Raw genomic sequence first — 13,404 nt, 5'->3', positions numbered from 1 at the left:
TGGAAACTTTTTTGAGGAAAATGTTTCAACATACTGGGTTTTTATTTCAACCGGCGGCAGCTGTAGCTGCGGTCTTGGTCTGCGGATATGACTTCTAAGTCCAGACTTCTTTCTCTTCCTTTCAAGGGAAAGCTTTGATTCGGTCCAGGGCTGGACTTATTTCTACAGTTACCGGAGGAAAAGGTGCCTTTCTACCATAAGATAAGAAGAATAGGTCTAAGAGACGGCAATTGTCTAATTTTCATTCCTTTCGTTCTGACAACAATCCTCATCCAAGCCTGAGAAGCCCAATAGTATTTGGAAGCTGGCTCAGTCCTAGAATAAGTCCAAACAGACTAAGAAGCCCTGCGGGAACAAATCGGCATGAAGGGGCGGCCCCTGATCTGGGATCGGGGGCAGACTGTTTCTTTTTTCAGCTACTTGGTTCCAGGGTGTACAGGATCCTTGGGTCCTGCAGGTTGTATCTCAGGGATACCGTATAGGATTCAAATCTCATTCGCCCAGGGGCAGATTCCTACTCTCCAGACTGTCTACAAGACCAGAAAAGAGGACTGCCTTTTTAGGTTGCGTACAGGATCTCTCCTTTCTAGGAGTAATTGTCCCTTTACCTACAGCAGACAGTGTTTGGGGTTTTATTCAAACCTTTTTGTGGTTCCAAAAAAGGAGGGAACTTTTCGTCCAATTCTGGACTTAGTGTCTAAACAAGTTTCTGAGTGTTCCCTCTTTCAAGATGGAGACAATACGGTCATTCCTTCCTCTGGTTCAGGAAGGACAGTTTATGGCCACCATAGACCTGAAGGATGCATACCTTCACGTCCCGATACACAGGGAACATTTTCAGTTCCTGAGGTTTGCTTTTCTGGACCAGCATTTCCAGTTCATAGCTCTTCTGTTTGGCCTAGCTACTGCTTGAAGAATATTTACAAAGGTTCTGGGGGCTCTTCTTGCCGTTGACAGAACACGAGGTATTGCAGTAGCACCTTACCTGGACGATATATATTGGTGCAGGCACCATCTTATTGTCTAGTGGAAGAACATTCAGAGTCCCTTCTCAATCTTCTTCGATCACATGGATGGAAGATAAACTTGGAAAAGAGTTCTCTTAGTCCAAGTACAAGGGTGAATTTCCTGAGGACAATAATAGACTCCATATCCATGAGAATATTTCTCACAGATCAGAGACGTTGCAAGCCAACTACTGCATGTCTTGCCCTCCAGGCCTCCTTGAGACCCTCAGTTGCTCAGTGTATAGAGGGGATATGACTCATGGTGTCCTGTATTGACATCATTCCTTTTGCCAGATTCCATCTCAGACCCTTACAACTATGCATGCTGAGACAATGAAACGGTGAACCTTCAGATCTGTCTCAACAGATTGTGCTGGACAACCTGTCGAGAGACTCACTCTCTTAGTGGCTCTGTCCAGATCATCTGTCCCAAGGTACATGCTTCTTGAGTCGTCCTGGGAGATTGTTACTACTGAAGCAAGCCTTTCTGGCTGGGGAGCCATTTGGGGTGCCAAGAAGGCACAAGGACTGTGGACTCAGGAGGAGTCCTGCCTTTCGATCAATATATTGGAACTCCGGGCAACCTTCAATGCCTTGAAGGCTTGGCCCCTTCTGGGCTCGTCCCAGTTTATCAGATTCTAATCAGACAATATAACTTTGGTTGCCTATCAGGGGGTGTGAACAAGAAGTCCCTTGGCGATGAGAGAAGCATCTCAGATACTTGAGTGGGCGGAGACTCACAGCTGTACGCTGTCAGCGATCTACATTCCGGGTGTGGACAACTGGGAAGCAGACTTCCTCAGCAGGCAATCATTTCACCCAGGGGAATGGTCTCTCCACCCCGAGGTGTTTGCAGAGATATGCAGCAAGTAGGGGGGACGCCGGAGATAGATCTCATGGCATCCCGCCTCAATACCAAGCTACCCAGGAACAGGTCGAGATTGAGGGATCCTCAGGCGGATTTTATAAATGCCCTATCAGTACCATGGAAGTTCGTGTTGTGGCTCGGATCAAGCAGGAGCAAGCATCAGTGACTCTGATTGCTCCATCGTGGCCGTGAAGGAAGTGGTTTGCGGATCTGGTGGGGATGTCCTCATCTCCTCAGTGGAGGTTACCTTGTCGCAGAGATCTGCTGATACAGGGTCCCTTAGTTCATCGAAATCTAGATTCTCTGAGGCTGACTGCGTGGAGATTGAACACTTAGTCTTAGCCAAGAGAGGGTTCTCTGAGAGTGTTATCGACACTCTGGTTAAAGCTTGTAAGCCAGTTACTTGTCGTATCTACCATAAAGTATGGAGGACTTACTTATACTGGTGTGAAGAGCATGGCTTATCCTGGCATTAGGTTAAGGTTGCCAGAATTTTATCTTTTCTCCAGGATGGACTGGAGAAGGGTCTATCTGCTAGTTCCCTGAAGGGACAGATACCGGCCCTGTCGGTGTTACTGCACAAGAGATTGGCTGAGCTTCTGGATGTGCAGTCCTTTGTTAAGGTTTTGACTAGGATCAAGCCTAAATCTTGTTCTTAGTGTTTTGCAGCAGGCTCCGTTTGAACCTATGCATACGGTTGACAATAAATTGTTAATATTTTGCTGGTTATTGCCTCGGTACACAGAGTTTCTGAGATTTTTGCTTTACAATATGACTCCCCTTATCTTGTTTTCCATGCTGATAAGGCGGTTTTACGTACTAAATTAGGGTTCCTCCCTAAGGTGGTGTCGGATCGTAACATTAATCAAGAAATTGTTGTTCCTTCTTTGTGTCCTAATCCTTCTTCAGCGAAGGAACGCTTGCTTCACAATCTAGATGTGGTTCCTGCCTTGAAGTTCTATCTTCAGGCTACTAAGGAATTCAGATAATCTTCCTCTTTGTTTGTCATCTATACAGGGAAGCATAAGGGGCAGAAGGCTAATACGACTTCCCTATCTTTCTGGTTGAGGAGTGTCATCTGCTTAGCTTATGAGACAGCGGGGTGACAGCCTTCTTAGAAGATAATGGCTCATTCCACTAGAGCAGTGGCTTCCTCCTGGGATTTTAAGAACAAAGACTCGATGGATCAGATTTGTAAGGCGGCTACCTGGTCCTCCTTACACACTTTTTCTAAATTTTACAAGTTTCATGTGTTTGCTTTTCCCATTATTTATTGTGTCCTCTGGAACTTTCCCAACAGTAAGGAATGAAGTTGTGGACTCTCCCTGCCTTACGGAAGGAAAACATAATTTATGCTTACTAGATAAATTCCTTTCCTTCCTGGCAGGGAGAGTCCACGACCCCGCCCGTAATTTATTTTTTGATGGGCGGCTCCCTTTTTATATTGTTTCTTCTGGCACCTTTATACCCTGATGTTTCTCTTACCTTTCCTTGTTCCCTGGGCAGAATGACTGGGGCATAGGGGAAGTGGGATGGATATTTAAGCCTTTGGCTGGGGTTTCTTTGCCTCCTCCTGGTGGCCCAGTGTTGTATTTCCCAACAGTAAGGAATGAAGTCGTGGACTCTCCCTGCCAGGAAGGAAAGGAATTTATCTATTTTTAACTATTTTGTCCTTTTTCATTGTTAAATACAACTCTCATAATATTTTTTTTAAAACATTCTATACCCGACAGCTAAAATTGTGTCCCTATTTAATTGATATTAAATAAACATAGCCTCAAGAAGTTGTGGACATTGATAAATTACAGCAATGTATTTATTGCATTTCCTATTTTTTTTTTTTTTTTTCTTTAGGTAAAAGAAAACCCTGGTATAAAAATATTTCAAGCCAATACGTCTATTTATTTTGCCAACAGCGAGATGTATGTCAGCGCTTTGAGAAAAAAGGTAAAAATGAAATTAAAATAACATTACTGCTTTCACTTTCAATTTTGTTGTGTTTAGAAGAAATTTTTACTCTTTCTTTTCAGTTATTTAGATTTTTTCTTATATAAAGTACACAAATTATACCACCCTAGCTGGTATAATCTAAATGTAGAACACACTTAAATTGCTTTTTTGGTTGTAACAAATGATTTTCTATTGAATAACAGATGGCATTTTGAATGGGATTCCTATAATTGTGTTTGGCCTTACGTCTTTCTTCAGTACTATTAATTTAAATTTAAATTGACATTGTAATTTGTTTCTTTGCTCCGTTAAAAAGAGGGTATTTAAAAAAAAGTTTTTACTACTTAGTACTCCTATTTTTTATTAGACTTTTCTCTATTAACCAACAAGTAATAAATGAAACATGCAATTAGTTTTTTATATAGGCTCTCACTGCTTTATATTTCTTATCAAAGCTTTATTGTGGGGATTCAGGGTTCTACCCCATTTTCAGACTGTAAATAATAATGATAATAATAATAAACTTCGCTGTGCACCTTGGCAGTGGTTTGTAGCCTGCCCCCCCCCCCCCCCCCCCCCCAGAAGCTCAGGGTTACTCTAACTGTAAGCTGTTCTGTATGAGAGCCGCAGATGGGGGGTCACATGATAACCAAGTCACATAATAACAAAGCAGAGCAGCAGTATGGAATAGCAAACCCTATAAAAGTAAACAGCATTCCTTTATTATTTCTTATGTGTTTTACTTTAACATTTGTTTATACAACGTCAGATATAACATTTGTTTATACAACGTCAGATATAACATTTGTTTATACAACGTCAGATATAACATTTGTTTATACAACGTCAGATATAACATTTGTTTATACAACGTCAGATATAACATTTGTTTATACAACGTCAGATATAACATTTGTTTATACAACGTCAGATATAACATTTGTTTATACAACGTCAGATATAACATTTGTTTATACAACGTCAGATATAACATTTGTTTCTACAACGTCAGATATAACATTTGTTTCTACAACGTCAGATAGAACATTTGTTTCTACAACGTCAGATAGAACATTTGTTTATACAACGTCAGATATAACATTTGTTTATACAACGTCAGATATAACATTTGTTTATACAACGTCAGATATAACATTTGTTTATACAACGTCAGATATAACATTTGTTTATACAACGTCAGATATAACATTTGTTTATACAACGTCAGATATAACATTTGTTTATACAACGTCAGATATAACATTTGTTTATACAACGTCAGATAGAACATTTGTTTATACAACGTCAGATATAACATTTGTTTATACAACGTCAGATAGAACATTTGTTTATACAACATCAGATATAACATTTGTTTATACAACGTCAGATATAACATTTGTTTATACAACGTCAGATATAACATTTGTTTATACAACGTCAGATATAACATTTGTTTCTACAACGTCAGATATAACATTTGTTTCTACAACGTCAGATAGAACATTTGTTTATACAACGTCAGATATAACATTTGTTTATACAACGTCAGATATAACATTTGTTTATACAACGTCAGATATAACATTTGTTTATACAACGTCAGATAGAACATTTGTTTATACAACGTCAGATAGAACATTTTCTTGCCTCCTGAGTTCATCACTAGCAGCCTCTGGAACTTCTTCAGATCTCTCTCTCCTCACTTCACCTCTCTTCACTGCAACAAATGAAAGTCGATAGTACTTAAAGGGACACTCAATTCAAAATAAAGTTTTATGATTCAGATAGAACATGCAGTTTTAAGACCCTTTTTAATTTACTTCCATGATCACATTTTGCGGAGTATTTTTATATTCACACTTTCTAGGGAACAAGATCCTACTGAGCATGTCCACAAGCTCACAGGGTGTAGTATACTAGTCTGTGATTGGCTGATGTCTGTCACATGATACAGGGGGCCGGAAAAGAAAAAGAAAAACAATCTACTGCTTATTTGAAATTCAGAGTAACTGTTATTGCATTGTCTTTTTATTATGTACTTGTTAATTATGTAATTCTATAGCACTGAGTGGTCCTTCAATCAGATGCTTATACACACTTTTTTCTAAATTTCAAAGAAGCAGAAAACCTGTGTCTCGCTAGCACATTTTCTGTGTAAATCAGTGCTGCATTTGAGGAATATTTTTAATATATTAAAAAACCATTTTATCAGGTTTGTATTGTCACTTTCTAATTACTCTTCTCTTCAGACTGGAATTGATCCGGGTGCGATTCTAATTGCCAAGAAAAAGGCCCAAAAAAGACACGCCAGAGAAATGAAGAAAGCAAATAAAACGGAGAAAAGAGCAGTATTAAAGCTGGCAAGTCATTGATTTGCAAAATTGTCCCCATTGTTGATCATTTTGTGTATTCTTTTTTTTTTTTTTTTGGCCCATAGAATTTTAAACACATTCTATTAAAGGAACACTAAAGTAAAAATTAAACTTTAATGATTTAGAAAGAGCACACAATTTTTAAAAAGTTTCCAATTTATTTCCATTATCAAATTGTGCTCATTCTTTTTATATTCACACTTTGTGAGGCACCAGCTCCTACTGAGCATGCTCAAGAGTTCACTTTATATACAAATACTAGTCTGTGATTGGCTGATGGCTGTCACATTATACGAGGGGTAGGACATGTAAGCAAAGTTTGCAATTTGTCAGAAAAAAAGTCAACTGCTATTGCATTGTCTTGTTATTATTCATTTGTTGATTAAGCAATTCTACTGTATTTTACTGGTCCTTTAAAGTGACATTATAGTGGAAAACGTATGTGCTCTAATTTGTTAGAGCATGTAATTTTAGCACTAGTGACCTTGCGCTTTTATGTGTTTACCCTCACAAAGGGTAAGCCAATCAGCAGCGAAAGTAGTACGACCCAGCTGTGTGGCTGCTTCTACTGATTAGTTCAGCAGGTGTATCCACTCAGGACCAGCAGTGCTCTGTGGTTATTATTAAAGCACTTACAGACAGAATTGGTTATCTTTCTTAACTCTTATAAATTTAGACACATTTATCTTACATGTTCTTCTACCATTGTGAGTGGCTGATTAAATTGCTGTGCATAATAAGTGGGGGGTTTTGTTTTTTTTAGACCAATGATGTGGAGATGGCTGCAAAACATGAAGTAATGAACGATGACCCAATTGTGGACTTGGCAGTCAATGGAAAAAATGGCTCTGCAGACAGAACCTTGCAGGATTCTCCTTCTGAGGAGCTGGAACACTTCATGATGCCAATCATAAATGTTCATTCTATTATACTGGATTTAACTCCTGTCAACTTCATAGACTCTGTTGGAGTCAAAACACTAAAATCTGTAAGTGTTACCTTGTCTGTCTATTTACTACTTAACCTTACGATATCACAATGAAAATGGCCAGATAATTTGCTAAACATGGATAAGTAAAATGGTCAAGAGGTAAGTACATTAAAGGGGGTGTGGTTTTGTCTTTAGCCTGTGGTCAGTTCAAACATCTCTTTTCTTATGATTGTTGTACAATTTACACTGAACTTGACTTATCTTCTCCATAGAGGATGGTATGTTGACTCTGCCAGGAAGCTGCATTTTACACTATTTATTTATTTTTCAAATAAATTGTTCATTTGGAAATGAGAGATGATGGCTTTACTCCAACTCAACTTTGGCTTCAGAAAGAAGTAAAGTCATTTAAATGGATAGAAAAGTTTAAAATAAAATGCTTCATTTTGGTATAAATTGTATCTTTAAATAAATTCCCTGTTTCAATATGTGTTTAATTCCTGCTATATTTAAGGGACAGTGTTATTTAATGTGTTATTATTATTATTCTTTATAAAGCGCCAACAGATTCCGCAGCGCTGCCCATGGGTACAAAGATAAAAGTACAACGGAGAAACAATAAAATAAAAGACAAAATTTTACAGACAAATACAGGGGGAATTGAGGGCCCTGTTCCCGTGGGAACTTACAATCTAGATGGGTAGGAGGATGGGAAACAGGAGGTGGGGACTGCAAAGATGAGAATAATGTTGTAGTGAGGAGATAGATGAGGGCAACTTTTAAGTTAAGTGAAATTTGTTTGTTACTGAGTCGGGTGGTAAGCTTCCCTAAACAAAAAGGTCTTTAGGGAACGTTTAACCCCTTAGTGACCAGAACACTTTTCCATTTGTTGACCGTTTGGGACCAAGGCTATATTTACATTTCTGTGGTGTTTGTGTTTAGCTGTATTTTCCTCTTACTCATTTACTGTACCCACACATATTATATACTGTTTTTCTCGCCATTAAATGGACTTTCTAAAGATACAATTATTTTAATTATATCTTATAATTTACGATAAATAAAATTATAAAATATGAAGAAAAAAATGGAAAAAAATCCAATTTTTTCAAACTTTGAACCCCAAAATCTGTTACACATCTATAACCACCAAAAAACACCCATGCTAAATAGATTCTACATTTTGTCCTGAGTTTAGAAATACCTCATTTTTACATGTTCTTTGCTTTTTTTGCAAGTTATAGGGCAGTAAATACAAGTATCACTTTGCTATTTCCAAACCACTTTTTTTTTCAAAATTAGTGCTAGTTACATTGGGACACTGATATCTTTCAGGAATCCCTAAATATCCCTTGACATGTATATATATATTTTTAGAAGACATCCCAAAGTATTGATCTAGGCCCATTTTGTTTTATTTCATGCCACCGTTCACCGCCAAATGCGATCAAATAAAAAAAATTGTTCACTTTTTCACAATTTTTTTCACAAACTTTAGGTTTCTCACTGAAATTATTTACAAACAGCTTGTGCAATTATGGCACAAATGGTTGTAAATGCATCTTTGGGATCCCCTTTGTTCAGAAATAGCAGACATATATGGCTTTGGCGTTGCTTTTTGGTAATTAGAAGGCTGCTAAATGCTACTGCGCACCACACGTGTATTATGCGCAGTAGTGAAGGGGTTAATTAGGAAGCTTGTAGGGTTAATTTTAGCTGTAGTGTAGTAGACAACCCCAAGTATTGATCTAGGCCCATTTTGGTATATTTCATGCCACCATTTCACCGCCAAATGCGATTAAAAAAAAAAAGGTTAATTTTTTCACAATTTTAGGTTTCTAATTGTAATTATTTACAAACAGCTTGTGCAATTAAGGCACAAATGGTTGTAAAATGCTTCTCTGGGATCCCCTTTGTTCAGAAATAGCAGACATATATGGCTTTGTCGTCGCTTTTTGTTAATTAGAAGGCCGCTAAATGCCGCTGCGCATCACACATATATTATGTCTAGCAGTGAAGGGGTTAATTAGGTAGCTTGCAGGGTTAATTTTAGCTTTAGTGTAGAGATAAGCCTTCCACCTGACACATCCCACCCCCTGATCCCTCCCAAACAGCTCTCTTCCCTCCCCCACTCCACATTTTCCCCCCATCTTAAGTACTGGCAGAAAATCTGCCAGTAATAAAATAAAAGTTTTTTTAGGGGGTTTGGGGTTTTAGAAAAAAAAAACCTTTGCTGTGTAGGTCCCCCCCCCCCCAACAGCTCTTTAACCCCCCTCTGCCTTATTGTGTGCCATATTGGGTACTGGCAGCTGTCTGCCAGTACCCAGTTTGAAATAAGAGGTATTTTTATTTTTTATTTTATTAAAGTATTGCTTTATTTCTGTAATGTAGCTGCCCCCCCAACATCCAACCCCCCCTTTCCCAGATCCCTTAATTTTAAAATCCCACCCTCCCCAGTCCTCTCTCCCACCCTCAGATCTACAGCATATTGATGCTGATTATAGGGATGTCACGTGCCCGCTGACTTCTGATAGAAGTCCGGTAGTCTAGCATGAGAGGAGGTGATGGTAGAGGACGCAAGAAGCAGGTCATTGTTGGATCTTAGGGGGCGGGTTGGAGTATATTTGTTGGTGAGTGACGACAGATAGGTTAGGGCAGCATTGGTGAGGGCTTTGTAGGTCAGGGTGAGAATTTTGAATTTAACTCTGCTGTGAATGGGAAGCCAGTAAAGGGACTCAGAGAGGTGCAGCAGAAATAGAACATCGAGAGAGGTGGATTAGGCTTGCAGATACATTTAGGATGGATTGAAGGGGAGAGAGGCGGGAGAGAGGGAGGCCAGTTAGTAGGTTATTACAGTAGTCAAGTCGGGAAATTACTAGGGAGTGGATTAACTGTTTAGTAGTTTATGCGCTCAGAAACTGACTAATTTTTGAGATATTGCATAGGTGGTTGCGGCAGGATGAAGAGAGCAATTGGATGTGGGGAATGAAGGACAGATTTGAGTCAAGTGTGACTCCAAGGCAATGGACTTGGGGTGATGGGGAGATAGTGGTGCCGCCAACAGTGATAGAAAAATTAGAAACTGGAGTAGAGTTTGAGGGGGGGGGGGGGGTTAGAAGTAGTTCGGTCTTGGACATGTTTATTTTTATGTTGTGAGAGGCCAACCAGGAGGAAATGCCAGATCAGCAGTCGCTGACGTGAGAATTGGCAAGAGAGAGTGCAGGGGTGGATAGGTAGATCTGGGCATCATCAGCATAGAGTTGATAGTTGAAGCCATAGCTGTTGATACGTTTACCCAGTGAAGAAGTGTAAATAGAGAAGAGTAGAGGACCCAGGACAGAGCCTTGAGGTACTCCAACAGACAGAGGCAATAGAGAGGAGGAGTCACCAGAAAAAGAGACGGAGAAGGATCTGTTAGAGAGATACGAGTGAATCCAGGAGAGGGCAGTGTCACAGAGCCCAAGAGAACTGAGAGTCCGTAGGAGAAGTAGATGGTCTACAGTTGCAAAGGCAGCAGAGAGATCAAGTAAGAAGAGTATAGAGTAGTAGCCTTTTTTTAGAAGAAAGGAGATTGTTCGTAACCTTGGTGAGGACAGTCTCAGTTGAGTGTTGGGGACGGAAGCCAGATTGCAGGGGGTCAAGCAATGAGTTAGAGGACAGGAAGTAGGTTAGGCGATTGAAAACTAGTTTTTCAAGGATTTTTTAAGCTAGTCGGAGCAGTGATATGGGGCTGTAGTTTGCAGGAGAGTTGGGGTCAAGGGAGGGTTTTTTGAGGATGGGGGTGACCTTTGCATGTTTGAAGGAGGCAGGGAATGAGCTGGTAGAAAGGGATAGGTTGAATATGTGAGTAAGAGGAGCTGGAGTGAGGGTGGGAGACAGAGAAGGTATTAGATGCGAAGTAATAGGGTCAAGTGGGCAGGTAGTGAGCTGTGAGGAAGACAATAGGGAACCCACTTCACTCTCAGTGGTTGGAAGGAGGGTGCAGAGAGTGGCAGAGGGGGTGACTGGGAGCGAGGTTGGGAGATTGCAGGCTTGTGTTGGGATGTTTCTTTGGATGGTTAGTGTTTTATTGAAAAAGTAGTCAGCCAGGTCTTGAGCACTGAATGCAGATTAGGGGGCTAGTGCAGGTGGGTAGAGGAGAGAGTTAAAAATGGAGAAGAGTCTTTTTAGGGTTTGAGGAGTGAGTGGATATAAGAGAAGTAGGTTTGCTTAGCTAAGTGAAGAGCAGAGGTGTAAGAGTAAAGAATGAACTTATAGTGCATGAAATGAGGTTCAGAGCGGGATTTCCTCCAGGCACATTCAGCAGTGCGGGAGCATTTTTGTAGTTGGAGTGTTTGCTGAGAGTGCCAGGGCTGGAGCTCACATTGTGGGGCTTTGCGAAGTTGGGGAGGAGTGAGAGTGTCATGTGCAGAGGAGAGAATATTGTTATAGTGAGTTGTAGCATGGTCAGGGCAGGATATCGTGGAATTATGGAGGAGGTGTATTTGTATTTATTAATTCTATAAGAAGATAGAGAAGGCGCCACATAGCATAATTCTGTGTGATATGTCAGGAAGATAATTCAAACTCTGATACACTCACTTTTTGTGAAGCACCAAGATGTGGTGCAGGCTAGGCGGAACGGAACCTTAGAGTTTTCCGGTAAAACTCTCCTCTCAAGCTCCCAGGAACCAGGTCTCAGTCCCTATACGATAAGTAATGAAAGCGTAACACTTGGGGATCCGCTTCACTGTTCCCACCTGTAAACTTTTTCCATCTCCGTAATGTCCTTCTTGAAAGGAGAGTTTTACCGGACAACTCTAAGGTTCCGGTTCACCCAGCCTGCACCACATCTTGGTGCTTCACAAAACGTGAGTGTATCAGAGTTTGAATTATCTTCCTGACATATCACACAGAATTATGCTATGTGGCGCCTTCTCTATCTTCTTATAGAATAGCTCGATGTGGACGGCCTTATACCTCGAGGAGAGCTGCCTTTCTACACTTATGTAGCACGAAACTGGATATTCATTGGACTATCATTTGTTTCTAACATTTTAGCATGTGTAATATATTTGTGGTACTCTTTCTTACCGCTTATAAGATTAGACTACCAGCCTATTTGTATATGCACAGGATAGCTTCCTAAATTTGGTGATATCTATTTTTTCATTATACTTATCCTATCTTATATTGTTATTTTTTTTTATCTGTGATAGCGTCCCTATTTACACACCTTAGGGTGTCATTTCTATTGTATTTGTATTAAGGTTGGAGGGTCCACAGGGTACAGATTTCTACAGGGGTGAGGGGGAGAAGTAGGTTTAGCCTGTATATTAAGATTAAAGGTGAGCAGAGATAGGAGAATACCAGATTAATAGAGTGTCTATTGTGGTGGGTAGGGAATAGGGTGGATTGTGAGAGGTCCAAAGGAGTGAGAGAGAAAAGTTTAGAGGCAGCAGGGGCAGATGGGTTGTCAATGGGGATGTTGAAGTCCCCCAGAATTAGAGTAGGTGTATTTGTAGCGAGAAAGTAAGGAAGCCAGGCAGCAAAGTTGTAAAGGAATTGGGAGGTTGGTCCAGGGGGGTGATAACTGCCACTCCAAAAGAGAGGGGGGAGAACAGGCGAATGCAGTGGACTTCAAAGGAAGAAAAGGAGAGAGATGGAAATGGAGATAGGGGAGAGTAAGATTTCAACACCGCCACTATTTCTCTTGTAAAGGTGTATCCAGTCCACGGGTTCATCCATTACTTGTGGGATATTCTCCTTCCCAACAGGAAGCTGCAAGAGGACACCCACAGCAGAGCTGTCTATATAGCTCCTCCCCTAACTGCCACCCCCAGTCATTCTCTTGCAGCTCTCGACAAGAAAGGAAGTATCAAGAGATATGTGGTGACTTAGTGTAGTTTTTACCTTCAATCAAAAGTTTGTTATTTTTAAACGGTACCGGCGTTGTACTGTTTTACTCTCAGGCAGAAATTGGAAGAAGAATTCTGCCTGGAGGTTTGATGATCTTAGCGGTTTGTAACTAAGGTCCATTGCTGTTCTCACAAAATAACTGAAGAGTATGGAAAGAAAACTTCAGTTGGGGGGACGGTCTGCAGATTATCTGCTTTGAGGTATGTTCAGTATATTTTTTTCTAGAGAGATGATAAGGTCTAGAAAATGCTGACAGTGCCTGGTATATTTGAGGTAAGCCTGATACAGTGATTTAACAGCGACTGGGATCATGCTTGCAAAAAAGGGTAATATTCATGTTAATACTCATATTACTTAGTGTAAAAACGTTTGCAT

General features: G+C 40.2%; 1 protein-coding gene across 1 annotated transcript in view; it reads left to right on the top strand.

Moving 5' to 3' along the window:
- SLC26A5 (solute carrier family 26 member 5) overlaps positions 1–13,404 on the top strand; it is a 328,189-nt gene that overhangs the window by 302,518 nt on the left and 12,267 nt on the right. Inside the window, exons 15-17 of the mRNA XM_053716543.1 lie at positions 3,730–3,822; positions 6,078–6,188; positions 6,964–7,188. Coding sequence (XP_053572518.1) covers positions 3,730–3,822; positions 6,078–6,188; positions 6,964–7,188 — 429 coding nt within the window. The remainder of the gene's footprint in view (positions 1–3,729; positions 3,823–6,077; positions 6,189–6,963; positions 7,189–13,404) is intronic.

The sequence above is a fragment of the Bombina bombina genome, chromosome 6 (assembly GCF_027579735.1).
Source record: "Bombina bombina isolate aBomBom1 chromosome 6, aBomBom1.pri, whole genome shotgun sequence".
NCBI classification, from domain to species: Eukaryota; Metazoa; Chordata; class Amphibia; order Anura; family Bombinatoridae; genus Bombina; species Bombina bombina.
Note: the sequence above shows the minus strand (reverse complement) of the source record. Positions and strands in the feature narration are given on the sequence as shown.